Source organism: Ceraceosorus guamensis (assembly GCF_003144195.1).
Source record: "Ceraceosorus guamensis strain MCA 4658 unplaced genomic scaffold IE81scaffold_4, whole genome shotgun sequence".
NCBI classification, from domain to species: Eukaryota; Fungi; Basidiomycota; class Exobasidiomycetes; order Ceraceosorales; family Ceraceosoraceae; genus Ceraceosorus; species Ceraceosorus guamensis.
In genome coordinates, this window is record NW_020289999.1 from 471,677 (window position 1) to 498,869 (window position 27,193).

Sequence of the window (27,193 nt, forward strand, 5' to 3'; positions counted from 1 at the left end):
CGCATATGTTTGGTGCTCGACGCTGGCCCGCCTTGGCTCAGCATCAAAACATTCTTTGATGATTGCATTCCGGAAATTAAGACTCGGAAACCATGCTCATCACTTTGTATCGACAATGCTGAGGTCTGAAGAACTTGAATGGGTGATAATGATTCTACTTATTTGAGGATTCGATGGTTGATACAGCGTCCTGATTCGGAGATGCAACGACCGCGAGAAGAGTCTAGCAGCGATACCGTGGTGTACGGCTTCCTTCACGATCTCATCGTCCTTTGATTCACGATTCGTTGCGCGTTACTACTTCCTCACGACTGAGCGTGAGCGAACAGCAAGCTGTCATCTTTACCACGAGGTCCTAGCATCCTAAAGGCCAAAGCGGATGACATCGCAGCCGTTGATGGCCACGTCAAAGTCACGAGTCAAGCGGATCGGTCTCATCTCGTGATTGCGATCGAGGAAAAGAGGAACTGGTCGCGCAAGCCACACACCGTCCGTTCAGCATGCATGCAGCGGTCTGAGCCGTAATAAGCGCGGACGCTGGGCCGCTGTGGACGACAAAGGCCTGGAGCGCGAGTCTAGAACGGCGCCGCTGAATGGCCCGTCATATTGCAGCGTTGCAGATTTCTGTGACACCCGACAGATGCCTGCTTGCTTGCATAGACATCAAGCCTCTGTCATGCAGCAGCTATATATGGGTGCATGGCCATGATGCAGGCACCTCGGAGGTGCAGCTGGGTTTTACATACATACTTTACTCGATCGTGACTGTACAGCTCGGAAAATTAAATTAAGTTGGCGCGCGCGGTTGTCGGAGCTGTTGGTGCTCAGAAGCTTTGAAACACTCAACTCACGACAGACTCTCGGTCACCTTTACGGGCGCCGCTCGACTGGCACCTACATCGGTGTGATTCCTTCTTGATGGCGAACTGGTGACGCTTGTGGAGCACGACGAAACGCATCAGAGATGGTATATTGTTCAATCGAGAAAAGCTTCTCTGCTCGTCCCTGAGGCGGGCGACCTGCTGGTGGTCGAAGCGACTCATGATGACTGCATGCTGTGTGAGCAAGTGGGATAGGCCTCTGGACTTTGGCACGACAGGCATGACCTTTCTCCGCGGAACCTGGTCCAATTCAAGATTCGTCTCGCAAGCAAGGGAAGGTAACGACCGGCGTTGCATGCATTGCCGTGACTGTGCGCTTCAAGGATGTACATGCTGCTTGTGATTGAATCATCCTCAAAATACGCTAACGACCCCAACATTCGTCCGAGCCATCACTCTCCGCTTCTTGCATTCTTGCACTGAGGACTTGCCGCTGACTGGAATCGATGCAGAGTAGATTGCATTTCATGTTCTTATCGGCTCACGCCGGCACCGCGTAGTGCTCCTGAGCGCGTAGCTAGTGCTTCTGCCTTGTAGACTGATTGGTCAGCTCGTTGCCGTTGCCCTGGACCAACGAAGCCGACTCACCTACATAACATGTAGATCGCGCTCACCCTGCTGCAAGGGCATCAGCATAGAATCTCGACCATCACACATTCGCTTCTCCGAAATCTTCCGACGCAGGGGGCCCCCGGCTTCTACGCGCTTGCTCTCAAAAGCTGCAGGCATGTGCAAGACATCTAGACTCAGCCATCAACTCCGAATCCCAGCACCCACATTCCGCGCCGTCGCGATGCAATGAGCGAGTCCGTGCCAATTTGGTCGGGGTTCTAGGCTTTGGGACTACGATACGATCTAATCTCAGCTGCCGTTCACCTCTGCTGCACTTCGCGCTCCGCCTTCAGAGCCACGGCTCCGAAGAGTACAAGTTGCGTGGAAGCGACCTTCCTTACTACTACTACGACTGTCGTGTAAGCGCCTTCAATTCTCGACTCCGCCGTGACTGCTTTGGATGCACAGACCAACCACGACGGCGTTTGACTGAATCACAGCGTGGCGTGGAATTCACGCCTAAGGCACATATGGCCGAACCCATGCAGTCGAGGTGACATCCAATTGGTGAGCAGACGCGTTCCATATTCATTTTGATGTTCACATGCAAGGGAACCTCTGATTCGAAGAGTTAGCAAGTAGTGCACAGGGTATCAAGGGTATGTTATATGTGGAGCAATTCGAGTTGCACCTTTGAGCAGGGGCGCGGATGATTGAACAATCGCGAGGTTGGAGCGCGCGTGGGAAAGGGCTGAACGAGAAGTGCTCGAACCTCAACTTCCACTCCAGATCCGACTCAGCTCTTCTGCGCGACCATTGCATCTACATCGGCCAGCCATGCACCCAGACCTCTCCAAAAGTGTCTTTGTCGCGCATCGCCATTCCAGATCGGACAGAGACTGGCGTGAGTGGCATCCTTGAGCGTGTATACATGCCACCGGTTCGGCATTGTGCTCATGTCCGATCCTGCGACTGGCAAGGCAGAGCACGTTGGATCGACGCCGCTGGAACTCCGAGTAGCCCGTCCGTTGGTGTTCGCGTTCGTGCCCCGCACCTGTCGCCAAGCTGCATCACCAGCGCTCATCAGTCGTGCAAGGGCTGGCCGGCGTCGAGCATCTGCAACGACAGCGTCAAGCTTAGAAGCGGGATTCAGGTGCGGACTGGGTAGACTTTGATAGTGCGCGCAGGTGTTTGCGCCGCACATGCCAGGATGATACTGCGAAGCGAGAGGCACGACTCCGTCATTTGCGTACCAGTCCTCTTCCTCCTCCTCATCCATTCTGTGCGCTGGGTTTGTAGGGGTGTCGGCGCAGTAACGCGCTTCAGACGCTTCCACGCGAAGTGCGCTGCCCTGCTCATCCTTCTCGGCACCTTCTTGGGAGGTAGATCCACGAGTCGAGCCGCTTTCTGCATCGAGCCCGCTTCTCGACGGCACATGCGATTTTCCAAAGAGCCGGGATGGTCGCGCATTGTGGTAATCAAAGGCTCCAATCTGCTTCGAGGTGATGTTAAAGATGGCTGCCGAGAGAGATGTGTTGAAGACAGATGTTGGGCGGTGACGAGGCGCCCCTGATGGGTCACTTGAGGAAGGGTAAGGCTCCGTCATGTACTGCGTTTGGTGGCAACGACGCAAACGCCGACGAAATCAATAGGAAGATACCGCAAGTCTGATAGTTCAAAACTTACCGCTGCATAACTGCGGAACCAGCAGTCTGGCAGCTGCGAAGCCAAATCTTGAGTGCTTTGATGGCTGGCGAGGAGCCAGCCAACTTCACGCTGCTCACACCTGGCTCGCTCCGCCAAGGTGCAATCCCAGGGTGCGCAATCACGGCCTTCGGCCCAATCGCTCTTCCACAGTTGTTGTGCCAAGGTAGGCAAGCCCCACAATGAGCGAAAGGACCAAGCATGTGACGAGGCAGAAGTCCCTTGTTCAGGTGAAGCGTTTTCAATGTCGTCCTCTCTTTCCTTTTTATTCGCTCCCGCAAAATGCCAAGCATCTGCTTGGGGGTCGGGCAGAAGTTTTCTGATGCTGGCACTGTGCGCTCGAAGCCACACAGCTACGTGCACGCTCTTGGCCAGTACATCACCGAAACTCAAAAATCGAACCTGGGGAGAGGCAGTTGGTTGTTCGCCGAGCAGATATACGAGAGGTGTGCCGCGCAGAGGAGAAGAGACGGTCGTGATGGATCTGATAAGCCCAGCGGCCTGCGATAATGTTCCAAGAGGGGTGATGATGCCAAGTTGCTGATCGAAAAAGCCTGTCAGGAGCAGCTGTCGAAGTTTGAGAATGGTGACGCCCCCCAGCGAGTGGCCGACCATGTGCACAGGATGCTTTTCGGACCACTGCGGATACGATCCGCCACCTTCTGACGCCGGAGGATAGCGTCGGCCCCATCTCGAATGGCCATGCTCTTGAGCATGAGCTTCGCCATAGTCCACCGTTCCTCCGTGCAAGGAGTAGAAGAGCTCGCATGCTCGATCATGCAGGGATGAAACTGGTCCGATAGGAGCCCAGAAAATCTTGCGTCCCTCTCGCTTCCAGCTCGACCGTTGGTGCGCTGCACCCGCGGCCAACTCTTGCGGAAAGTCGCCCCATATCAGCGACGAGGCAGCGCACATGAAACCTTCGACGAGGATCAAAGGAGGCGGTGCCTGGTGACGTCGGTGTTCGTCCGGCGGTGACTGGAGATGCGGCTCATGGAGATCATGTATCACAGAGAGTACGTCTGTCTGCTCATGAGCAATTGAACGGCTTTGACACGGGGCTGTCATGGTGATGCTGGAATTCTGCTATCTTTGCGCTGCCATTCTGATACTCGAAGCTGAATTTGAATCGAATGAAGCTGCGGAAAGCGTCACTGACCGTCGTCGTTGTGAGATCGTGAACAGTCTGTAAAACGTCGGCTTGTGTCTGACCTTTGTGTTGTATTCGACTCTTGAGGGTGCTCAAGGCCGCAACATGGAGGCTCATCTTCACCACTCGGGAAGAAAATTTCAGATCGTGAAATGGCATGATTTACGACAAGTCGCGTGATGGCCAATGTGCCTCCACATGTACCGCTATGCACCTCCTACATTGGTGTCAATCAGATACGTCCAAGCATTAGAGGTGAGATAGATTCGACTTGGGCAAGACGTGCGACACCATCAGTACGCTGATGATTAGATTGATGAGGCTTTTGGCCGACGACTCGCTTCATTGCCCGCAGTCAATCGTGAACGGCATTCTAGGTGGTCACTGACCACCGCCGGTCTCTTTGGCGGATCGACGCGAACACATCGCCGGTATCTGCAAATGCGCCACATCGTGCATGGTCCCGCTGCAGCTCCGCAGGCTGACTCTGACTCGAGTCGTGCTCGCCTCAAGCCTGCGGTATAGGTAGCGACGTCAAAAGCAAAAGCCATGTAGACACGCGCGACGAAAGGTCACGTGATTCACCCGATTCGTGGAGTGCTGGTCTGAGGGCAGCTTTCGCTATAAAGACTCGATCCTACGGCCGTCCTGGAGTAAAATCGATCCACACCACGAGCAGCGTTCGTCTTGAACAAAGCGCAAGGTGGTCTCGGTGCCAAATAGATGCCTCTACTAGCCATCACTTGCGAGCTTATCTCTGAGGAAAGTGTGCACCGTCTTCTCCAGGCTCCGTCGGCGTGATACCAGTTTCGAGAGACTGCAACTGCTCCTCACTGACGTCCTTTCCAAGCCCTGCTTGTGAACCCCCAGATTGGCTTGATGACGGCGTGTCTTTGCCCATCGGCACTCCTTCTGATGTCACCACTGCGGCCTGTGCCTTGAATGCCGGCCCGCCGCTCTTGACACTTGCACCCGTCGACCGGCCTGGGAAGTTCTTGGCCAAAATCTCTTGCGCTCTTCTTTTGCGTTCGTCCGCTGCTTGCAGGCGCGCCTTTCCCTCGGTGATTGGAGCTAGTACTGTGCACTTGTGAGAGATGGCCGATCGATGTCTTCGGAGTCATGCGAAGGGAAGATCAAAGAAGGGGGGTGTGAGGGAGCACATCGATAGCGGACTCTCACCGCATACATGCACGAGTCTCGCACTCACTTCATGCAGAAGAGACCTCCGCATCTTTCGCACCTCGGCGCAGCATGGCTAACTCCCGCGCTGCTTCCCTCCGCTACGCTAATACCCATCCCCTGCTTGCCAACCTGCAAGCTCTTCCCTTTGCATCCCTTCGATTGACAAGGCGTCCTATCCGTTCCCGGGTTCGCCCTAGCCACGAGCCGGACCAGCTCAGAGTCGCTGAGATGCTTGGAAGAGGATCCAGGAGCTGAGCAGGCGTGTTGCGATGGCAAGAAGTGCGACTCGCAGAACTTTTTGCGACAGTAAGGACACGAAATGGGCAGAAATGTCAAGGTGAGACATGAAGAGAGCGGACAATGCACGCCCACGTCCATGGTGAAGCGATCCAGCGAGCGAGCGGTTTAGCGAAAAAGAAGAAAGAGGGATAGAGATTGCTTGAGAGTCTTGAGAACAGGTGGCAGATACAAGGCGTTGAGATGCTTGATTGTGATGGTGATGGTGATGCCCGTGATGATGCGGGTGTAGGGCGCTCACTCACTCACATTCGCGATTTAAATTGGGCACCCGCAAGCGCGTTGACGCAGGTGTTGATGTGGAGCGTCGATCGAGTGAGTGCGAGTGCGGGTGCGCGCCGCGAGCCAGTGAATCTGCTCGATCGCGCGTGTGTATGGGGAAAGGGACACGCTTGCTTGACGATTCGTGATTCGCGATTCACATTGTATGCGCGGTACAGCAGGCGTCTGAAGTTTCTGAAGTTCATGCAATTCATGCCTGTGACGGCCAGCAAGGGTCTGCTGGTCTCGAGGCTGCCTCGAGCCTGTCCTTTTCTCCACCTCCTCCCACTATCAGGCCGCACAACGGTCCAAGAGCTCACAGGAACCTCAAACACGAGATGTCTTCCAACTCAGCCACGCCAGCATCAGGTCAAGCTTCTTCCAGCACCGACCCCCAACAATCACGCACGACATCTCCACCTCCACGCAAGCGCTCCAAATGGGAAGCAACACCTTCGCCGGATGCTTTGGAAAGAGCAGCCAACGAAGCTCGTGCCAAGGCTGCTTCCAAAGCGCTCAGAGCCAAGCAAAAGGCGGAGCGAAGAGCTGCTGAGAGGCAGCAGGAAGAACGACAGAGGCACAATGGTGGCAGCGCTGATGCCACTGAGGACCAAGGGCAGAGCGCAAATGGTTCTGGAACGCCGCAAAGAAGAGCTGCAGCGCAGAGCTTGGACGAGCCTCGAAGCGCTGCTGCACGTCAGCAGGCACACCGGAATGTCCACCCAGTGCCTCCGCGCAGTGCGTATCCAGCCTTGCTGGGCTGCAGATCGGTGAATGTCTATGAGCGATTGAATCACATCGAAGAAGGCTCGTATGGCGTGGTGTTCAGAGCGAGGGATAAAGAGACCGGCGACGTTGTTGCTCTGAAGAAGCTCAAGATGGACAAGGAAAAGAATGGCTTCCCCATCACAAGCTTGAGGGAGATCAGGACGCTCATGGAGTCCAGGCACGAGAATGTGGTGCGGGTGAGGGAGATTGTTGTGGGGGACACCTTGACCCAGTGAGTGCAGCGATTGATGCGCAAGTGCAAACGATTCGCTGCTCGCTGACTTGCTGCTCACCTCACATCAAGAGTCTACATCGTCATGGACTTCATCGAACACGATCTCAAATCTCTACTCCAATCGATGAGGGTCCCCTTCCTCGCCTCGGAAATAAAGACTCTCATGCACCAACTCTTGAGCGCAATGTCTTTGCTGCACAACAACTGGATCATCCATAGGGATTTAAAGACCAGCAACTTGCTCATGAACAATTCGGGTCAGATCAAATTGGCGGACTTTGGTCTGGCCCGGACTTTTGGCGAGCCTCGAAAGCCGATGACTGAACTCGTCGTCACGCTCTGGTACCGGTGCGTTTCCTTGAGAAGCATCAAGTCATCGCCTGCGAAACCGCGCGACATTGCAGTACCTGACACTTCGGCTATCCTCACAACACACAGCTCCCCAGAATTGCTGCTTGGCGCTCCGCTATACGGCACAGAGGTCGACATGTGGTCTGTGGGCTGCATCTTTGCAGAGCTCATCCTCAAAGAACCCTTTCTACCCGGCAAAAATGAGAATGAGCAGCTGCTAAAGGTGTGTCTCAGGGAGCGCTTCCTAGGTATCTTCGTCTCGTTCTAACGTTTTGCCCGTCCTTGCGCTCTCCGAGCGCCGTAGATCTTCAAATTGCTTGGCCAGCCCTCCGAGGATGTCTGGCCAGGCTGGAGCCGTTTGCCAGGGGCGAAGAACATGTCCAACGTGGCTCCTCTGTGAGTTAGAATCCACCGACTTCTCACAAGCGATCGCCACTGACCCGAAGCTGATGGTTTGACCCCAACTCCTTAGGTTCTCGTCACTGCGACAACACTTCAGATACAGCACCGAGCAGACTTTGGATCTGCTTGCTCGTTTCTTGACTTATGATCCTTCAAAGAGGATAACGGCAGACGAAGCTTTGGCACATCCTTATTTCGACGAACCGCCTCGAGCTGCTCATCCGTCCACCTTTGGCTCCTTTCCCAGCGTCGCTGCAGGCGAAAAGTAGGTGCAGGGCCGCGCGTCTGACCTCATCACAGCCGAGAGGCGATGCTCATGAGACGCTCGTCCCAACACCGCAGAAAACGCAACGCCTCTCCTTCTGCACCTGAGCGTGAGTCTACGCGAACACACAGAGCTAAGGTCGAGCTGCGATTGAGCATGAAGCGTCCCTTGCGTTTCACTCCAGGTCTGGCCGATCAGAAACTCGCATACCAACTTGAGCTCGACCTCGTCTGAGTGAAGTCGGCGCGGCTCCTCGTCCTCGCCTTGACTCTAGATACCACGTCAGCCAATGTCAAAACAGCCTGCGAAGTCCGCCGCTTCAATTCGAACCTTTCTCAACGCGTACAAACGTCACGCTCAAGCAACATCTAAAATCGCCGCATCATTGGGAGCCATCTACATCTCTTCTCGGGCCTTTGCATCTCCAATCATGCCGCTTGCACCATATTGTCCTCGCAAGTTCAAAGGAATCCCAATTGTCTTATCAGACTGATCCAGGCCCAGGCCTGGACCTCTCCAGGTATTTTTTCCCCGTCTCCTATGCCAGGCTGTCCTTTTGTATGTCGAATGAGCGTATTCTTTGACTTGCCATCTACTGCATGATTGCCGCGCTTGTTGTCGTGCCCTACCGCTGCACGTATTGCTGCATGCTCCATCCCCGAGGAGCTCGATGCCGCTTCGCGAGCGGCTTTGATGGTGCTTTTCTTCGACTCCTGTCGACGTCTGTGGATGGGAGCCCTGATTTCTGCCCAGCTCTCTGCCGAAAGGGTTGCGAACACGGGAACGATGAGCCCATTGGCGTTCGGACCCTGAACATTTGGCCGCGTCTGGCCGCCAGAAGTCGCGTGCAGACCGCTGTTGAGTTGAATGAAAGAAGGAGGGAGAAGAGAGTTCAAAATCACGCGAGCATCGATTGGTGGGACCTTTGCATCTCCTAAGTAGACGGCCTGAATCAGACCAGGCAATTCATAATGGTCAGATGGGCGATGGCCGCTCTTCCAAAGCTCGTAGTGAGCGAAGAGGAATCAGAGCGCATCTCTCGTCTCACCTGCATGAAGCCATGAGTCAAGTCTCTTCCCACTCCCCAATTTCCCACAAAGACGACCCATTCCTCCAGGGACGCCGCGTCGTTCATGGCGCCGCGGTGGCTATGGCCGTCATGCGCACTCTGCCCAGTCTCGAATGTCCAGACAGTGCCCTCGCCTCTGACCATCAAGCCGCGATTGATCCACGCTCCAGGTGCGTTCGCACCAGCGCCAGCTCCGCCGTCGCCTCCTCTTGCCGCCACAGCTTTACGCCCTGAGCCTCCATCGCCTGAAGATGGAGCTCCCAAAGGCGGAGGTAGATTGCACCTCTGCAAAAGCATCGAGATGTGCTGAGCGGACGAGAATGTGCTCAACGTCTCCCTCATATGTTCGTTCGATCCTCTCACCAACCCTTGTTCGCCCAAAGACGATCCCGCGCTGATGGGCAGACCAAAGAGTCGGGCAGCTTCTTGCATTCGGACTTCCTCCTTTGTCGGTCTTGAAGGGTCTGTGACGATCATGTATCCAGCTCCAGGCTTGGCAAAGTAGGATTGCACAACCTCCATGCTGAGCTCTTTGCTCCGCTTGCGTTTCCGCTTCGCTCCACCTTGACTTCCCTCCCCTTCCGCTCCTTGATTAGAAATTTGGCTGCCAGAGAAGATGAAAGCTTTCCTCATCTTGCGAGCTGAAGAGGATGGTGCTCCTTCGTGCGCATTTTGCGCTTCAGGCAAGGTCTGAAGCCCATCGGCTCTGAGCTGCCTGACCTCGAAGGAAAGACTGCCAAGCTGAGAAGCGCGATGGACGACTCGGAGATGAGAGTGCATCATTGGCGGGAGAATTTGAGGAGAGAGAGAGGGAAGGTGCGCAATGGCAATGCGATGCGCCGTCGGTGGTGATGCAGGGACTTGCTGAAAGGTGCTAGGAAAAGATTGTTGGAAAGTGGAGTTGGGCATCACTGGAAGAGAGCCGAGGGGTAGCTGAAGGGGCAGCTGCATTGGTAGACCGATACTCGGGTCCACTGAGTACGGGACCGAGGCGCTGGCCATCGGATCTCCCATCGACATGGCCATACTGCCGTCCATTGTGGATGCGATGTCGGAAGGCATGGCGAGCCCTGCCGACATGCTCGTGCCTGTTCCCATCCCCATTCCCATTCCAATACCGACGCCATTTCCCATGTCCAAGCCTGGCAAGTCCATGCCGCGATTCCCAATCATTTGATCCGTCGCCATCACGACCCCGTGACTAGCAGCCTCCACTGCAGCGTTAGTGCTGGAAATGATGCTACTACCACCGCCCGCTGCGTCGACGCTATTATTGTGATTGGTCGCCATGAGCTGGTGCAGCAAAGAGACAGACTCGCCCGAGTCGCTGGACATCCACGCTCGACCTTCCAGCGTGGTAGAGGTGGGCGTGTGTCGATCAAGTGCGACGCTTCCTCCTTCCTCCTTGGCGCCTGAGCTCAAATTGGACTCGGCGTTCATTTTCCCGCACTTATGCCCAAGCTGTTTCGATGTGCCGAGTACTCAGAAGAATGCGCACCCATAGGATGGAGAGGGACAGAGTATCGCGATCGCGATCGCGCAACGCCGGCTCGCTTATTGAGGCTGAATGCACCAATTCAGACAAGGAGCTGTGCCCATTTTGCTACGACGTGGACCGTGCCATCGATGTGAGGTGTCCATCGAGTACCGACATGGAGTGTTGACGAAGGGTCATTGAAAGTCGTGAGTCTGAATGATGCAACAAAGTGCCTGCCACTCGTGACTTGCCCGATCCATGCAGATCTGACTTTGCAATCACAATGTGAATCACAATCTCGCACACTCAAGGGAGCAATAGTCGTGAGTGTCCGTGCGCCGCTTCGCGAGCCGCATCGCGCGCAAACCGCGTCTTGCCAAGTCAACGTCCCCACAGCCAGCCGTCTTCCTCGCATCAAGACGCCAAGCTATATTCAAGATTCGCAGGCTCGACCGAAAGAGGCGGCATAGAGTCACGAGTCAGCCAGTCGAGCGAGCGGGTCGCGGCTCACCACTTGTCACCGAACATGCAATCGCCTTGGCACCCTCGTCGGCGTCCATCTTCGGACTGCCGCGCATTGCGCAAAAGGAAAATCGGTGCGCGCACACACACCCGCAACGACTGCAAGTCAAAACGGGCCCAATCACATTCGGAACAAAAGAGCTCCAGTAAGCGTGCGATACAAGCATGACAGAGGAGGTTGGAGACCAAAAGCGAGGGAAGAGGCATCTTCCGGCTACGGGAGGACAGCCCGGCAGACGGCTGTGGCAAAAGAGGTGACGCGTTTTCTCGAGCCAAGCCGGCTTCTCGAGATTTTTGAATGCCCAAACGTGGCAGCGCAGTGCCGCGTCAGAGAGGCAAAATGAGGTGTGCAGCGTGAATGAGGTGGCGCCCGCCGCACAAATGATGGCGGGAAAGGCGCGTCAGGACTGGAAGGCAGGATCGGAGACGATGTGATTGTAGTTTTCGTCTGGGTCCTCATTGCAGAGGTCCTTAAGGTCCAGCACGACCACAGTCTTGTCTCCCTGAGACAGAGCGATCTTGTGCGATCGATAAGCTGGAGCAATGCTAACCGCATCCTGGGCATCCTCCATCATCTCGTCCGCATTCTCAGCCTTGAGGGCAGTACCAGTGACTTCTGTGCTCTTGGCGCGGCTGTGGGGCCCTGAGCCATTAGGTGCCGTCTTGCCACCTAATAGCGCATCGCTTGCTGAGCGCTTGTGGGGGGCAGCGGGGCCATCGATGGCTGGCTTAGCGAGTTCTGACCGCCACGCAACGTGACAGATGCCCCCAGAAGCGGCATGGGCTTTGACAATGACGCCGTCCTAATGGCGATGGCGAGAGCATTCAAGTCAGCAAAGAGCTATAGGCAAGGTAGACATCACTCGAATCGACTCACAGAAATGCGAGTGATAAACACGCGACCGTCGATGCCACCGGTAGCCATGAACCTAGCGTCTGGACTAAATTCGGGATTGTAGATGCTGTCGCTGTGGGAGTCAAGGATTCGGATGCAGCTGCCGTCCTCGGCATTCCAAAGTCTGACGGTGCTGTCGCAAGAGCTGGTAGCAAGCATTCTCGGTCTGCCAGAGCCCGCAAAGTGCGGCACCCAGACCGCCGCATGCAACTCCCCAGTGTGGCCTCGCAGAACGTGCCGAGTAGCAGAGGAGCCGCTTGCGCCTGCTCCTCGCTCTGCGGCGTCAGCATCTTCGGCGTCATCGCCAATTTGCCCATTGGAATCTGAAGCGTCCATGACCTCGGCCGTTTCTGGCACAGAAGATGCGCTATAACCGTTCGAGCCAGCATAGCCGTGGCCAAGAATCTTATCGAGCGACCAGATCCGACACGTGTTGTCGTCTGAGGCACTTGCAAGCAACGTGCCGGTCGGGTCAAACTGCACAAAATTAACCTCGTCAGCGTGCCCGCGGAGTGTCCTGAGTGGCCTCTGCTCGCCCACGCGGACGATGTTGATGCTGTTGTCGGCACTTGCTGTCGCGATGGTGTTCTCCGCCTCGATTGATGGACTGGACCCAGCTGGCGCACCGATCGCAGCGGGATCCCACCGCGGCCCGCACAACCAATCGACATCGAGACACCCATCTGAATGCGTGCTGAATTGTTGACGGGGCTTTCCTGTGCCAACATCCCATACAATCGCAGTGCCGTCAGAGGAGCCGGTCAGCACGTAGTTGCCGCGCCGATTCCACCGCACAACGAAGATGGGCCCTTGATGCATTGACATCACCAGATGCAGGTCGCCTTGCGGGGTCCACAATCGCAGAATGCCGTCGTAAGATCCAGATGCCAAAAGGGTGCCGTCGGGGTTCCACTCCAATGCGGCGATATTCTTGGCGTGCGTCGGCGGTAGATGTTTGCACACTATCGGTGTGACAGCTCGCTCGTCATTCGATTCGCCTTCGGGAGAGTCACCTAGTGAAGCTAGGTCCCATATCCTCACTGTCGCATCTCCAGCCCCCGAAGCAAGCAGGCTAGGCACTGCTGGATTCCACGCACTTATTTGGGTCTCGGCTGTGTGCCCAGCGAGTCGCCAGACGTGCGTCCGTGACACCTCCTTGGCTTTCAATTCCTCGCTAAGCGGTGGGACCTTGTTGCGCTTGGCGGACTTGGTTGAGGCCGCCTTCGACGAGTGACCGCTTTCCTTGCCATTCCGACTAGCGTCCTCGGACTTCTTCGACTTTGATTTGCCACTGGACGCCTTCGCGCTCGGCGTTGCAGACTTGCCATTTCGACCCCGCGATGCAGATGCGTTATCGTCCTCGTCTGACTCGTCATGAGCGCCAGCTCGGCCATTGAAGCCTTCCACGTTGCGGTCAGCACCCCGCGCTCGCTTCTCGTCGTGCGCAGCTGTGGTCGACGTCGCTGCACCTTTTCGCTTCGCTGGCGAAACCGCTGTTGACGCGCCTCTGTCATCAAGGTCCAACCGGTTCCTGCTCGTTGATGCTTCCTTGGAGCTCCTGTCATCTGAAGCGTGCAAACCATTGATGCGTGTTACCGGCGCCCGGCTGTTCGAACGGGATCGAGGTAAAGCTGGCAAGTGGGACGTTTGAGCGCCAGCCTCCCGTTTAGCAGTATCCTCTGGTTCCGGAGTCGGAGTCAGCCGTGTTGCAGGTGGCGGAGCTAACCTCGGCTTGCCATCGCAAACATGAGGTGGGCCGATGAGCTCGAATGGCGCACTGCAGGGCTCCTCAGTACCATCCTGAAAGACGAATCGGTTTTTCAAGTTAGCCGCAGGCGCAGAAAAATTGAGCAACTCTTTGCGAGTGTGCGGCGAGCCAGGTTGGACAAGGCAGCTAGATCGTACAGCTATTCGGCTGCCAGTCTTCGAGCGCGCCGCTCCTCCAATCATCGTCCGAATCCTCTGCACTCCTGCGAATTTTATCGCTGAACTCACCTCTCTGACGTGCGCCTCAACAGCAGCATAAAGGAGCCCCTTTTGCAGGTAGCGCAGCAGTGTTCCCGGCTCGACAATGGCGTCATTGGCACCGGGTGCGTCGTCGAGCCTAGCTTCGTGCCGCAGCGAAAAGCAAGAGTGCATGAAGCCTGTTGTGCAGATAGCACAGGGAGGAAATTCTCAGAACGCAAGCACGTCGTCCAGCCCAAGGATGCTGAAACTCACCTGCTTCCTTCAAGTAATGGTAGATCAGGAGATTGACCTGCGAAGCCGTCGCTAGAGGCGCCATGACTAGATACTGGACAGTGTGATCTAGCCTAGCGCGGTCTACGAGGAGCCACACTAAGCAGACCTACCGGTCGTGTCGCTCTTGGTGTGATGCTGAAGAGTTAGGATCTGGGCTGACGACGACACTCCAGGAAGTGCACATTCGTGCCAGCACTACACGGTAGGGAGACTGCCTGCTCGATCTCCTTTACCCGTCGGACGCTCAAGAAGACTTAATGCCAAGTGAACTTCCTGGCTCTGAGCTTCGCTGCTTCGACGAGGAGGGTGCGCGACAGCGACACCAAATTTGCCCATGCGCCTTCGGCCAACGATTCGCAGAGTGATGCTATAGCAAAGCTGTACTGCAGCCTGATAAGGGTGTGCGCGGAAATGGGAGAAGGCTATTGGCGAAGCACGTTGATCTGCCTGAAGACAAGGCTCTGTTGAGAGTAAGATGCTGAAGAAAGACTACTTGCTATCGGTGTGCAACCTTGGTCGATTGCTATCTTCCGACCGACGTGTGCTGCCCTATGCTACAAGACTGTGGCCGAGCTGATCCTGAGGTGGAAGGCTGAGAGGGTGAAGGAGACGATTGCAAAGGTGCGATCGTGAATGAAAGTTCGACCAAGCGTCGAAGGGTTTGCAATGGAAGAGATGAGCGCACTCGAGCCGTTTTTGCACTTTGGGGAAAAGAGGGAGAGTGGCTGCTGCATGCTGCTGGCCACGGCTGGCTGGCTGGCTGGCTGGCTATTTTGGCTGGCGGGTGACCGACTGCTGCTGCTTGCAGGGCCGTGGACGCCCGGCCACGGCTACGCTTGCACCCACCCAGCACCTGCTGGATCCAAAAACTCAAACGCGCCTCAACTGCGCTCGCATCTGTGTTATTGTGTGTGCAAATTCAGGTGGGTTGTGCGTGCGACGAGGTCAGTCGCCGCCGCGCTGCTACAGTGTCAGTCGAGCACCGCTATAATGTACGCAGCAGCAGCATGAGGCCGGAGGCCCATTCGCGCGCGCGCGTGGCCATCTACAGCAGGCTCGCTGTGGGCTGCTCATGCATGCATGCAGATACCTGCATGTATGTATCCACGCGCGGCTGCTGCTGCTGCGCAGGTCACAGCAGTAGCTGTCTTCCCGCGCTGCTCGCCCGACGCAACAGCGTCATACGCGGGCAGCACATCCAGCATGCAGCATGCTGCAGTCAGCACGGTTTTCATCAGTCGCGAGTAGTCCAGGCGGCAGCAACAACGGCACAGGCAACTGGCCACGCATCCATGCAGGTGTATGGAGTCGCGTGGATGCTACCCGCCTGCTCGCCTTAATTCTCTGATTCAAATTTGTGTAGCGCTTTTCTGCTATAGAACACGGTCCATGCCGCTGATGGCGCGTGCAGTCTGCTGCGCGCTGCTCGTCAAGTCCGAAATCTATACCAGAGTAAGCATTTAGGTTATCATTAGTATTTCTGATTAGACCTCGCGAGTCCAAGCAAGCATATTCAAAGTCGAGTGACTCGCAGAGCGGCCATGCAAGCGCGATCAATCTACCGATCTTCCCTGATGAGCATTCCAAATGTTCTCGAGCATTTCATCTCATTTCTACTGGCCAAGCGGCCGCGGGGTCCTTGCTCCCCTTCCACATCCTTTCGCCCCATAAAACCTGCAGAGAAGCACCGGAGATGTAGCCGAGACTGCAAGGCGACTATCAGCGATGGTCGGCATTTGCGAGTGACTTGATATGGCTGCGCTCGGTCGGCATCGTCGGGCTGGCTGCGTGTCGTGATAGCGCTCGCAACTCGCTTTGTGAGCACACGCGCGCTCCGCCATCGACAGCTGCTCATGCTAGTACTAGTACGACTCCCGACGACGAGTCGTAATTACGATCATTTCGAACCACTCCTATGGAGATGAGCAAAAGAAAGATGGAGGAGGACCATGAGGGGGAAAGAGCCGCTTTCGAGTTTAGTCAGCCCGGGTTGAGGGTCGTACGTATGCTGTCAATCGTGAATGCGGTGCTGGTTTACATCGGCGGAAGCGCGCTCGCTCGCTCTGCCGGACGCGCATGCACAGAGCAAGGCAGACGCGTGCGCGCTAAAGTAAAAATGACGGACACATACACACGCGGAGACACCATGCACCGAGCGGCAAAGCATGCAGGCATCGAGAGCGGCGGTCGAGCATCAGCAGCAGCTTGACGCGAGCCAGATTTGATGTGACGACCAACGAAGCAGCTTGACAGCTTTGCAGCGTGCAGCGTGCAGCAGCATCAGCAGCACGCACGCACCTGTGTGTCTGTGTGGTGATGCTGCAAGAAGACGAAGAAAGGCGGCGATCGCAACTCAATTGCTTCTTCGAGATACTTGCGCGACTGCTGCTACTACTACTGCTTCAGTTGGCCCTCACGATCCACGATCAGTGGCTTTCCATCCGCCGCCTGACATCCGTTTCCCTTGTTCCTCCCTTGTTCCATTGACTCACCGCTCGCTTCTGCTCTGTTCCGACTGCGCTTTCAGCAGTCTGCCCCAGCGTCGCGCTTCGAACTAAGGCCTTCCACCCATCCACCCCTTCATCTTCGACACACCACTCATTACTTGCCATCCAGCCGGCTAAGGGCTCCTATCCAACCGCGGTCTTCTTCGAGCTACACCTTTTCCCTGTCTACCACTCCGAATCTTAACGGCGGGATCACCAGCATCGCGGTACTCTGTTACTGCGACCGGCCAAGATGGCCGTCTTCGACGCGGCGTCGGTGCTGCAGTCCTTGCCCATAGCTACACGATCATTGAGCATCGCATTAGTGTCGCTTTCACTACTGCTCTTCGTCTTGCGGATAACCCTATCTCCGGCCGATGCTCGATTACACATCCTCAGCTGGTCGCACAAAGACAGCGCTACGCTGTTCCCAGCATTGGTCCTGGTCCCAGGCACCAGTTGGGTCTACCCTTGGACACTCATCACCTCTTCAATCTGCGAAACCACCGTGGCCGAGTTTCTCATCAGCATCGTCTCGCTACCTCTGGCCGGAAGATATTTGGAAAGATTATGGGGGCCCATAGAATTGGTCAAATTCGTAGGGGTGGTATTGGTCGGGTCCAACGTGATTGCTTGGTTCTTGGCGGTGCTGGCCTACTTGGTGTTCCGAGGCGAGAGAGGCATGTGAGTTTGAGCAGAATTTTGGCGCGCATTAGGAAGATCTTGGGCTGAACATCCGGCATGCCGATGTTCAGGTACGGCACACAGTATCATGGCCTCATGGCGCTACAGACGGGCTTTCTTGTCGCGCTCGCACAACTCATTCCTGAACATCAAATCCAGCTATTCCACGGTAGAGTTCGCATCCGTGTCAGGGTGAGCAATGAATGCTGCCGGGTGGAGGGCGAGTGCGCAAGAGCAGGTGAAGACGGTGCTTTGGCGTGCCTCGAGGACCTACACGTGCACAGGGGCCGCTAGAGGAGGCAGTCAGCGCTCAGCTTGGTGCGCATTGCCTCTATCTGCTGAGCTGACATCTGCCCCTATCGCACCACCGCAGGATTTGCCAATGGCCTACGTGACTCTGTCGAACGTGCTCTGCCTGGTCGGAGAGCTGTCACCCTTCATCCTCATTCAAGTGAGTGTCTAAGCGCTATGCTCCGCCGAGACGCTGTTGCCCCATGACGTCAGACCTCTGACTTGTGACATTGCATCCCTTGCCACGCAGTTCGGCTGGCTCATTTCTTGGGCCTACCTCAGATTCTTTAAAGCCGGAGAGGGAGGGATTCGTGGGGACAGATCTGAGACATTCTCCTTCGTCAGCTGGTTCCCGCCATTCCTCCACAAGCCCGTAGGAGCGCTATCAAACCTGCTGTATCCCTTGTTCGTCAAGCTAGGCATCGTTCAGCCTTGGTCATACTCTGCCTTGGGAGACGTTGAACTAGGGGTAGGAAGGGAGCTGCCAGGAAGGAGCAACAGCGGGTCTTCAGGACACGGTGCTGCTGCGGGAAATACGACAGGCTCGAGCAACGGCAGAGCTGAGGCAGAGAGGAGAAGGGCGATGGCTCTTAAAGCGCTCGACAGTAGGGCTGTGCCCAGACCCGGAAGCAGTGGGGGCGCAAACGCATCAGGAAGCAGCAAGGGCCCGGGGGATGCTGCGGGTGCGCCTGCAGCGTCAAGCACAGCCTCTGCCGCGGACGAGAAGAAAGCTTTGGCTGCTGCTCAGGCTGTCGGCAGCAGCGGCAGCACATCTGTGCCTTCCGTCGTGGTGTCACGAGCAAAGGAGGATGAACACGATGCGGGTGATATTGGAGCTAGGAAGGACGATGATGATGATGATGATGATGACTGGAATTGAGAGGGGCGCACAAAGCGTCGGTGTGTAATGTCAACGTAATCAACATGTACGCGCTCCCTTGAGCCGACTCGACACATCCGCCTCTTCTGGCTACTCTATTTCAATGCACTTTCGACGCTGCCAAGTGGGAATGCAACCAAGAATACAATCTCGTTTATACTCAAGCGACCTGTTTGTCGTGCAGACGCAACCTCAGACGGAGCCTGCAATACGGCTAGACTTGGTATGGATCAGCACTCGTGGCTCTGTGATGTTCAGAGCGCCAGAGCAGGCCGTGATCCCGCTCGCGAGTCGGATTGAGCTCGTACGTGCGCTGGGCCTGCATGCCCCTCACGCTAGGTGTGTGACATTGATCGAGCTGCGCTACCGAGTAGCGCCTGGTGCCCTAGTTAGGTCCCTTTTGATATCCTGCAGCTTTCCAGACTTGATTCAAAAAGTTGTTGCCTGTTTTATGAAGATGAAGGTGAAGGCGAGGCGCGAGGAGGGAAGTCGGTTGAGCGGAATGAGCGAGTAAGGAGGACGGGATGCACTGGATGCGGGGCATGCGGGGCATTGAATGGGACAGGCACAGAGGGTTGGAGCGGAGCGACTTACTGTCTTGCTTGGGATTGGCTGTGCTGCCTCGATTGGAGACGGGAGGCTTGTCCTTGAGCACCTCTGGTCGGTCTGTGTGCGGGCGGGCGCGACGAGCGGTGAGTGGTGGATAAGCAAGCGGATGTGAAGAAGGTGCGACGGTGCGGAGAGACCAGTCGCATCTTCATCCTCGCTCCAAATCCTGAGCAAACAGTGACCTGGCTCTGCTGTAATGAACTACAAAGCAGACACTACACCACGCCTTGCCCACAACACTCTTGCCCTTCTCTGTTGCACTCACCCGCCTGAATCAAGCTGGGATCACTTATCGCATTCTGTAAAGTGTCCCATCTAGAAGCCAAGAACCTCGTAGCTGCAGCTTGATCAAACTGATTGGTGCCAGCTTGGGAGGTCATAATGGCGAATCTGACGTTTGAGTTGTTTGTTGGTGAGGTTTCCTCGACGTATCTGGCTGAAGCCAGACTTGTGACGTACGGCCTCCACCTTGACTCTGCCTCGAGGCGACAAAGCGCGAAGGCTTCGAATACGGTGTCTAGAATGATTCACTTGCTTAGTATGATAAGCAGGCAGAGATCGCTAAGCGCAAGGTGGGGAGAGGGCGTGATGGTGTTTGCGGTATCGTTGCGGACCGTGGCTGCTTTGATGAGGTGTGGTGCGTGCCTGCACAAGCACCCATCCGTGCGTATGGGCGGAGCTTCGCTTTCTGCAGCGAGACCCAAGCGTGCCACGTGACGTAGGCCTCTGCACCTCCACAACGGTGTCGAAACTGGAAGGTGTGGGCGCCTGCGACGATCCATTCAGTTTGAACAGCATTCCTTGGCACTTTCGCATCTACCACCAAGCACCTTGCGATCATCGGGTCAACATATGCTACTGTTGAGGGAGCACAAGTCACACCTACTGCGCTTTTGTCTGCTTCTTCGTCGGTTTCCATTCCATAGTATCGCCACTCACTCCTTCCATCTTTCACGACGAGCATGCGAGCTGCAACAGCGTTGATGCGGGGCGCTGGCGTCACCACTCACCAGAGCTTGTCTTTTGCCAGGCTGAGCAGGGCAGCTGCCACCACAAGTGCTCGCCAGCAGGCTGCAATAGCGACTTTTGGACCGCGCGTCCAGACCAGCATCACCGCGATCCGTACTTCACCGGCGGTCCACCAAGCTCGTTTCGCATCGGTTGCTCCCAGCATTGCGGGCCAATCTTCACGCACAAGCTCAGCAGGTCCTCCACCACCTTCTCTTGAATCTTCACTCGACCGTCTCTTGCCAGCAGAAGTTTTCGAAAGTGATGCCAAGGTCAAAGCGCCGATGACGAGAGATGTGGCCAGAAGCATAGTGGGTCGCGTGCTGGAGCAGCTGCGAGCCGCTTCCGATACAAAGACCATGGAGGATGCTAAAGGATTGGAAGTGACCACTGAAGCTGGCGTGAATGCGGGTGCGTACTCGTTCAAGTCAAGTGGTGCTCTGCGGAGGATGCTGATAGAGCGCTGCTCACGCTTCCATCACGCCACGACTCTATCACAGACCTCGCGGCAGCTTCTCTCAGCCGGGAAGACCTGCATAACTTGGCCACCTTCCTGCTCAAGGCAAGCAAAGATGTTCGTCGTCAGCCGATCGCCTTTCGAATCTTTGCGATTGCCTACGGCTCGGATCCCATGGACACTCCCGATCCCACATCTGCACCAGATGTTGCGCTGGGTCAACCTCTGGCCAGCGACCCTTCCAAGGTCGTCGCTGCAGGTTACTCGTGGGCTTCGTTGGTCCTCCAAGGCGCTGCGCCCCCTCCTCTGGGCTTTCATCTCGCCACTACACCAGACAGCCGAACGGAGCTGAAACAAGCTCAGCAAGCCGCTGCTGTGAGGATGTATGCGACCTTGTCCATGCAAGGTGATGCGATGGGAATGCTGGGTATGTCTAGATTGTTGCTGCAAACCGCTGCAAATCTGAAGGCGGATGGTGAAGGGGGAGGAGAAGAGAGAAGAAAGGCGGTTGAGAGAGCTATCACTCTTTTGCAAGCTTCTTCGAAGAAGGGAATTTCCGAGGCTTACTACGAGCTTGGTGTGCTGCATTTGAGCGGAGAGCTCATGCCTGCGAACCAAAGCAAAGCTTTTGAGCTGTTCGAGTTGGCAGCTGCTGATGGTGAGCGAGTGACGCTAATGCTAAATTGGCTCAAATCAGCTGATCGGTCTGCTTGACACTTTTCTCTTCACAGGCAACGCAAGAGCACACCATGCCCTCGGCGTCCTTCTCTCCCGCACGGCACTGGATCTGAGCACTCCGCCCTCGGTGCGCCAGTCCGATCTAACGCGGTCCTACCATCACTTCACCTCGGCAGCAGAGCAAGGAGACGCCCAATCGGCGCACAATCTCGGTCTGCGTTATCTGCTGAGGGAAGAGATGGTGAGAGATTCGGCGCCTGAGGACCAGCCGGAGGTGCCGGATGGACCGGAGGGAGAAGAAATCCTCAATAACCTGGCGCAGGACATTCTCAAGAAGGCCAGTCGAAAACATCAGGAGTTGTACGGGGTGGAGGCTGACGATAGATTGGCTAGGCAATGGTTCGAGAAAGCTACCGAATACGGTGAGTTCTGTTGTCGGCACAGCCCTCTCTATTTACCTTGATGCTCAGTCATCGCCATCGAGGTACATCGACTGATCCCCTTGATCTGAACACGTTGCGTATTTGACAGGCTCCGTCCCAGCTTCTCTGAATTTGGCTGGTCTATTGGTCGAAGCCCGAGGAGCTCCCGAGAGCCTCGCCAGCAGCGCCAATGCGAACCCGACAGAAACGCGCCTCGCAGAGCTCAAACAGGCTTACGCGCTTTATTCCAGAGTGGCTGCGTTAGGTCAGCAAGCTGCTGCCGCTTCACCCTCCAATACGACCGGCAATGCAGGTCAAGCACAAGCTGGTGCAGGATCGGCACCGGGAGGAGAGTTGCAAGAGATGACCACTTTTGCTACGCAGGCTGCTTCTACGGTCGAGAATCTGATCAAGGAAATCCTAGAGCCTGCTCAAAAAGCTGAAAATGAGCCTCACACTTGATGTATCATAATTCCTCACCTCCCCACCGATGGTACCCTTGAAAACATATCGTCTGCCCACTCTGCACTCGATCAAAGCTGGCTTAATGTGTTTGGGCATCTCGATGAGCAGCAAATGACATTTGATGACGCAAAAGCCAAGTACATCCCTAGAGTCGGCGACAGCATAGCAGCGATTGATTTAGCAGTGCGGAAGCCAATACATGCATGTCATGAGGTGAAAAGGTCCTTTTGAGACGCAGAACAGCATAATCAAGAAGCGGAGGAAGAAGCGGGAGCAGGCGAAGCAGATCGTTGGCCGAGCTTTGCGAGCATGCTTGTCCGAGCTGCTGCGCGAGCTCCATTGGCTGCTTTGACTGGCCCGCTCTCACTAGAGACCGAATCCGATACCGCATCTCTCGGCTGCGCTCTGACTGCCTGCTCAACGCTCTCAGCACCAAAATTTGCCCTGCTTGCAGGCGCAGAAAAACCGGCAACAAGCTCGTCCTGCGAGCCTCGAAGATGAGGAGGTACGTAGCGGCGTGAAGAAGTCGACGCTGTGCTGTGCGACCCACTTTCTAGCATTGCAGACGGCACGCGCCTCCAATTCGTGCTGGTAGCAGAGGCCGACTGCGCTTTCGAGCTGTGTGCGCCGCTACCAATCGAAATGCTGGAGGAAGAGGCGCTCGATGGCGTGGAGTTGACCGAGGGCAAAAAGGACGACGGCGATGATTGCTGAGATGAGCGAGTGTGAGAGCTTTTGCGGGGGTGGCGTGGCAGGGGCAAGCTAGGCGTAGAGCCAGCTTCCACCTTCAATGCAGGTGTACCGGGGCTATGCAAACCAGGACTTCCAATAGCGCTCATCGACGGAGAGCCTGTCACAGCAGCCGCCCACTGCTGTACTTGCCGCATCCAAGGGTTTGTGGCTGCTTGGTATGCCATGGCGTGCTGCTCGCTTGCACTAGCCGCGGCAATGGACGCCGCTTGAGCTTGCCACATTTGCCACATCTGCAACGCAGCCGCTTTCGCTTGTTCTTCCTCCATGCGTTTGCGCCCCGGCGCTAGCTCGAATGGCGGTGGCGTGAGCAAGGCGTCCACTGCTGACTTGTGTGGTGAGCGAGGGCTGAGCAGAATGTTGCCGCTGCTTCTCGCCAGCACTACGTTAGGCACGGCAGCTGGGCCGCTGCCGGCAGGGCGGGGCGTAGGAGGGGTGATGAACACCTGAACAGAACCATATTTTTTTCGTGACATTGACCCGATCCCATTGGTGGGACAGCTTACAGCTCGCTGGTGCAAGCTCGCGGTACCCGGTGTCTGGGGCATTGGGGTCTTGTTGAAAGGCAGAGGTGTACCAACCTTTGCCACAGAAGATCGCGAGCCGATCTGATCCAGTGAAGGGAGACGATGGTGAGAGCGGCGAGCTGCAAGGCCGACCGGCTTGGGAAGCGTTTGTGAGCCAGAGGAGCTCGTGGAAGTAGCCGTGGACGGTGTAGCAGTAGCCAAATTGGTGGGAGGTGTTCGGCCCAAGGTATTGAGCATTCGAATAGAGGCCTGCTTGCGTACTCGCTGACTTGCGTCCTGCTGCGCATTGCTGGCCGGTGTTGGGTGGGTGTCAACGTCCTCGTCATCATCGTCGCTGTTCCAATCCTGCTCGATCTCGATGCGAGGCGGCAAGAATTTGGCATCCTCGTCCTCATCCTCCTTTTCTATCTCGCCAAAGACTGCCGTACCGCGCTGCTCCACAGTGTCCAGATAAGCCCTTACATCCCGATCATTTTCACCTTCTTCGCTGCCGTCTTCGGAATAGCCCTTGAGATCCGCGACAGTTGCGGGAGCAGAGCTTGGCTCGGCTGTTGATGGGGTAGTGTTGCTTACCAAGCGACGGATGTTAAAGCTTCTCAAGGCGGCTTCATGCCTCAGAGCAACGCTTGGACTTCGAGAAGACCTTGCGCTGAGCGGGAGCTTGACTGCTCCGTCTTCGTGCGCACTCGAGCTTTCTGACCAATGACCGCCAGTTTTGCGTCCGGAGAGCGTTTCTTCGAGCTTGGAGTGGGTGATGCTGAATTCCGCAGGCATGGGCGGCTCCGATGATCGTCGAGGAGAGCGCGGCGAAAAGGAGCCATCTACGTCCTCGTCCAAGGACACTTCGAAAGTTGGCGCCGCTTCCTCCTCATCGCTGGAGCTTCCGCTGCTGTTGGACTCCGCACTGTCTTCCTCGGCATCAACAGACGGCACCCTCATGGCCGAGGCAATGGCGGGACTGGTGGGTCGCAGCATTTCTGGCTCTTGAACCATCGTCATGTTGGCCTCTTTGGTGTGTAGCGTATCGTTGAGTAGGACGCTAGTGAGGCCGATAGGGACGAGGACGGTTGTCATAGTGTTGCAAGCTCCTGGAGAGCTGTGCGGAGCAGCAGTGTGAGCATCGCTGCCATCGCGGTCTGCGATACGGCGGACACGCGCAGGTACTCACAGCCGAATTGGGAGCCAAAAGTGCTTTCAGTGGTCCGTCGGCTTCGTGGATCGTCAGATGACCTCCGAAAAATGGGTACCAGCCCACAGAAATTCGTCTAGGATGTGTGGGAGGGAGGAACGAAGGAGGGAGGAGAAAGAAGGATAAAAGGATAGAAAAAGGGATATAAAAGAGGAAGGCTAAGAAGATAATACGGATAAGTCCACGAGCGCCAGGCTGGTGGGAGAGAGAGAGAGAGAGAGGCTCGAGATGGTCGCGATTTGGTGGAGAAGTCGACCCTTTGTACAATGTCGACAGCAAAGATCAGAGCCCAATCGTGTGACCGTTGTACCAATGAACCGCTGGTAGAGCCGCCGGGCTGATAACGGTCGAAGGGCGTGGGAGCAGAGCGGTGCCAAGCTCGTTGGTGGGGCGCAGATGAGCTGTCCTAATTTCGAAGCAAAGCCACTGCAAAGTCTGATGCTCCCATGGAGCTGCACGCAAGGTGCCGCGAACGTCTAAGCGTGGGGGAGGCAGCCCGCTGGCGTACCTGACGAATCGGGCTTGTGATGCAGCGAAACGGCTCGAGGCCCTGGCTCCACAGAAGTGCAAGGTAGCGAGCGCTAGATGCAAAGGGAGATGACCCAGTCCGTTGCTGACGTACACCGGCCAAAGTGCGGAAAGGTGATGCGCACAGACCCCGAAAGCGGCAATGGCCGACGCCCAATCCAGTGGGTACACGCCTGATATGCGCCGCAGGGGCGAGAGCGTGGACGAGGAGGGAAGCGGTGGAGATCCAGCTCCGCCGGTTGCCAAACAGAGCGATCCTGTCGCTTTGTTTGATCTGAAACCTGACTTGGTGTGTCTATTGCGTGAACCGCTCTCGCCAAATACGAAAAGGAGAGCAGCGGCGACGATTGCAGGTGATTCAACGCGTTGAACAGTCAGAGCTGAGGTGATGCAGCGCGATGGATGGGACGCGCTGAGTTGGGGTGATGCAGGTGGTCGAGGAAGAAGGTGATGTTGATTGGTGATCAAGGGACGAAGCTGAGTGACGGTTCGGAGAGCTGGAAGCAATGAACAGTGAGGATGTTGAGCCGAACTGTATCTTGGAACTCTGATTCGTGGCAAAGAATGAATGGATGCCTTCGAGTGTGGCAATGACGAGCGCGCAAGCGTATGCGTGGGAGTCAACTTGGTGGGAGAGGGATCAAGGCACTGCAGACTCAAAGCGGAGCTCGAACTAAAGCGCTCCTACGCATTGACGATCCATGCGGTGCTGCTGCGTATCTAAACTCCAGTCCAAGATCGAGCGTGCTGCAGCATGACACATGAGCAGATGGAGCAGAGAAGTTATAGAGTACAGCCAGCAGCAATAAGAGGCAGCATGATGGTCCGGAGAGGTCGAGGTGCGCTGCAAATGCTGGGCTGGACGCCATGCAGTGCGGGCACGGCACAGCAGCGGTGGAAGGCACAAAAGATGTGCGTGCATTTCGTGCATGTGGGCGCAAGAAGCATGCGGGCGCGCGCGTGCGCGCCCTTTGCTCTTGATGCTTGCAGCACGGCCAACTACCTAGCTGTAAACGGTGCCCCGTACCGCGCGCCGAGCTTGCGTCACGTCACAACTCACGACTCACCGAGTGCCGCTCAGCGGCGAGAGTCACACTCACTGTACCGGCGTAATCGGATCGAAAATACACGTGCACGCGGCGCCTGGGTTCATATCCCTTGTCCACGGTATCTACACCTGTCCCCTGCACCTGGGTTCGACGTAACAGCAGCCCGCAAGCACACCAATTCGGTCGAGGTAAGTCGAGCGGAGTCTCCGATGGCACACAATCACGAAGCATAAAGGATATCCGATGAAGTCGCATGCACGGCAAACCCTCAAACCATCGGAATTTCACGTCGCACGTGTGATATGGGTCCCTTCTCGCTCAGACGCCGCGAGAGTCTGAGTAGCCAGCAAGGCCGCGTCCAAAGTTTCGATTGAACGTAGCTTCAAGCTCGGAATTCGTCCACATGAGCAAGATGGTGCCTCTATTTTGAAGAGACGGGAGTCGGTCAAGGTGTCCAAGAGCGCGGCCGGCTTGTTGGTCGAGTCAAGACCTGCTTTCCTGCCTTTTCAAGACTGCTTCAAGACTGCTCAAATTCACGCGACCCTGATGGTCTGCTCTTCCGATGCAGAGACTGCACCCCTACCTCGTGTTTGTTTTCTTGCTCCGTGCGCCTCAGTCTCGGGGTAAGCCTCATTTTCTGTCTTCACTGCTGTGGAGAGAGCCTCAGGCGTTCCACGACGACTTGCTTAGAAGTCATGTGGCGCCGGTGCGCCGTCGACTTGGATTAATCGATGACACACCGAGACAGCAAGCTTCATTGAGTGCGCTTAAAGGTGCTGTTTGAATGTTGACAGCTCCACGGCACTGCGCCGCAGAGCTTGCTCGAGGACAACATGCCTCGATCAGGACCGTGCAGTGGATCCGCTCATGACGTGCTGATGAGTCTTGAGTCAGAGTGTGAGCATTGATCGGGGCTGA

General features: G+C 56.2%; 9 protein-coding genes across 9 annotated transcripts; 3 read left to right on the plus strand and 6 right to left on the minus strand.

Annotated features, from left to right (window-relative positions):
• Nucleotides 1-2,005: 2,005 nt before the first annotated feature.
• IE81DRAFT_363937 (hypothetical protein) lies at nt 2,006-4,205 on the minus strand (the record flags this gene model as incomplete). The annotated part of the gene is made up of 2 exons (XM_025516820.1): nt 2,006-3,042; nt 3,120-4,205. 2 exons carry the CDS (start codon nt 4,203-4,205, stop codon nt 2,230-2,232), a joined length of 1,899 nt encoding a protein of 632 aa, XP_025372865.1. The 3' UTR covers nt 2,006-2,229.
• A 733-nt stretch (nt 4,206-4,938) lies between these two features.
• Nucleotides 4,939-5,927, minus strand: IE81DRAFT_166598 (hypothetical protein). The gene is made up of 2 exons (XM_025510581.1): nt 5,495-5,927; nt 4,939-5,396 (listed from the first exon to the last, which is right to left on the minus strand). The coding sequence occupies exons 1-2, from the start codon at nt 5,845-5,847 to the stop codon at nt 5,039-5,041; spliced, it is 711 nt and encodes a 236-aa protein (XP_025372866.1). The 5' UTR covers nt 5,848-5,927; the 3' UTR covers nt 4,939-5,038.
• Nucleotides 5,928-6,365: 438 nt separating this feature from the next.
• Nucleotides 6,366-8,052, plus strand: IE81DRAFT_285380 (Pkinase-domain-containing protein; the record flags this gene model as incomplete). Its single annotated transcript, XM_025511635.1, has 5 exons — nt 6,366-7,027; nt 7,100-7,378; nt 7,469-7,604; nt 7,686-7,777; nt 7,854-8,052. The coding sequence occupies 5 exons, from the start codon at nt 6,366-6,368 to the stop codon at nt 8,050-8,052; spliced, it is 1,368 nt and encodes a 455-aa protein (XP_025372867.1).
• Nucleotides 8,053-8,355: 303 nt separating this feature from the next.
• Nucleotides 8,356-10,860, minus strand: IE81DRAFT_320011 (hypothetical protein). The gene is made up of 2 exons (XM_025512892.1): nt 9,097-10,860; nt 8,356-8,995 (listed from the first exon to the last, which is right to left on the minus strand). Exons 1-2 carry the CDS (start codon nt 10,555-10,557, stop codon nt 8,510-8,512), a joined length of 1,947 nt encoding a protein of 648 aa, XP_025372868.1. The 5' UTR covers nt 10,558-10,860; the 3' UTR covers nt 8,356-8,509.
• A 531-nt stretch (nt 10,861-11,391) lies between these two features.
• On the minus strand, nt 11,392-14,590 carry IE81DRAFT_166686 (WD40 repeat-like protein). The gene is made up of 4 exons (XM_025510582.1): nt 14,232-14,590; nt 14,007-14,155; nt 11,994-13,811; nt 11,392-11,919 (listed from the first exon to the last, which is right to left on the minus strand). Exons 1-4 carry the CDS (start codon nt 14,293-14,295, stop codon nt 11,518-11,520), a joined length of 2,433 nt encoding a protein of 810 aa, XP_025372869.1. The 5' UTR covers nt 14,296-14,590; the 3' UTR covers nt 11,392-11,517.
• Nucleotides 14,591-16,585: 1,995 nt separating this feature from the next.
• IE81DRAFT_308872 (DUF1751-domain-containing protein) lies at nt 16,586-18,593 on the plus strand (the record flags this gene model as incomplete). The annotated part of the gene is made up of 5 exons (XM_025512384.1): nt 16,586-17,422; nt 17,494-17,614; nt 17,796-17,873; nt 17,964-18,217; nt 18,272-18,593. Exons 1-5 carry the CDS (start codon nt 16,992-16,994, stop codon nt 18,591-18,593), a joined length of 1,206 nt encoding a protein of 401 aa, XP_025372870.1. The 5' UTR covers nt 16,586-16,991.
• Nucleotides 18,538-19,820, minus strand: IE81DRAFT_320014 (hypothetical protein; the record flags this gene model as incomplete). Its single annotated transcript, XM_025512893.1, has 3 exons — nt 19,468-19,820; nt 19,188-19,259; nt 18,538-19,037 (listed from the first exon to the last, which is right to left on the minus strand). Coding segments are annotated over exons 1-3 (242 nt in total), but the record flags the coding sequence as incomplete, so codon positions are not given.
• Nucleotides 19,821-20,018: 198 nt separating this feature from the next.
• On the plus strand, nt 20,019-22,382 carry IE81DRAFT_320015 (hypothetical protein). Its single transcript, XM_025512894.1, has 4 exons — nt 20,019-20,621; nt 20,711-21,325; nt 21,399-21,767; nt 21,877-22,382. The coding sequence occupies exons 1-4, from the start codon at nt 20,186-20,188 to the stop codon at nt 22,227-22,229; spliced, it is 1,773 nt and encodes a 590-aa protein (XP_025372872.1). The 5' UTR covers nt 20,019-20,185; the 3' UTR covers nt 22,230-22,382.
• IE81DRAFT_166818 (hypothetical protein) lies at nt 22,145-25,011 on the minus strand. The gene is made up of 2 exons (XM_025510583.1): nt 24,678-25,011; nt 22,145-24,605 (listed from the first exon to the last, which is right to left on the minus strand). Exon 2 carries the CDS (start codon nt 24,581-24,583, stop codon nt 22,481-22,483), a length of 2,103 nt encoding a protein of 700 aa, XP_025372873.1. The 5' UTR covers nt 24,584-24,605; nt 24,678-25,011; the 3' UTR covers nt 22,145-22,480.
• Nucleotides 25,012-27,193: the final 2,182 nt, after the last annotated feature.

What these genes read in the sequence shown, in the direction of transcription:
- IE81DRAFT_166686 (XM_025510582.1), bottom strand. Translation starts at nt 14,295, where the DNA reads ATGGCGCCTCTAGCGACGGCTTCGCAGGTCAATCTCCTGATCTACCAT. An exon ending in TTGAGGCGCACGTCAGAGAG is followed by an intron (nt 13,812 to 14,006) that starts GTGAGTTCAGCG and finishes TTCGTCTTTCAG; the next exon opens with GATGGTACTGAGGAGCCCTG. An exon ending in TGTTTATCACTCGCATTTCT is followed by an intron (nt 11,920 to 11,993) that starts GTGAGTCGATTC and finishes CATCGCCATTAG; the next exon opens with GACGGCGTCATTGTCAAAGC.
- IE81DRAFT_320015 (XM_025512894.1), top strand. Translation starts at nt 20,186, where the DNA reads ATGCGGGGCGCTGGCGTCACCACTCACCAGAGCTTGTCTTTTGCCAGG. An exon ending in CGAGTTGGCAGCTGCTGATG is followed by an intron (nt 21,326 to 21,398) that starts GTGAGCGAGTGA and finishes TTCTCTTCACAG; the next exon opens with GCAACGCAAGAGCACACCAT. An exon ending in CGAGAAAGCTACCGAATACG is followed by an intron (nt 21,768 to 21,876) that starts GTGAGTTCTGTT and finishes CGTATTTGACAG; the next exon opens with GCTCCGTCCCAGCTTCTCTG.
- IE81DRAFT_320011 (XM_025512892.1), bottom strand. Translation starts at nt 10,557, where the DNA reads ATGAACGCCGAGTCCAATTTGAGCTCAGGCGCCAAGGAGGAAGGAGGA. An exon ending in TGACTCATGGCTTCATGCAG is followed by an intron (nt 8,996 to 9,096) that starts GTGAGACGAGAG and finishes GGTCTGATTCAG; the next exon opens with GCCGTCTACTTAGGAGATGC.
- IE81DRAFT_166818 (XM_025510583.1), bottom strand. Translation starts at nt 24,583, where the DNA reads ATGACAACCGTCCTCGTCCCTATCGGCCTCACTAGCGTCCTACTCAAC.
- IE81DRAFT_166598 (XM_025510581.1), bottom strand. Translation starts at nt 5,847, where the DNA reads ATGGACGTGGGCGTGCATTGTCCGCTCTCTTCATGTCTCACCTTGACA. An exon ending in GGAGGTCTCTTCTGCATGAA is followed by an intron (nt 5,397 to 5,494) that starts GTGAGTGCGAGA and finishes ATGACTCCGAAG; the next exon opens with ACATCGATCGGCCATCTCTC.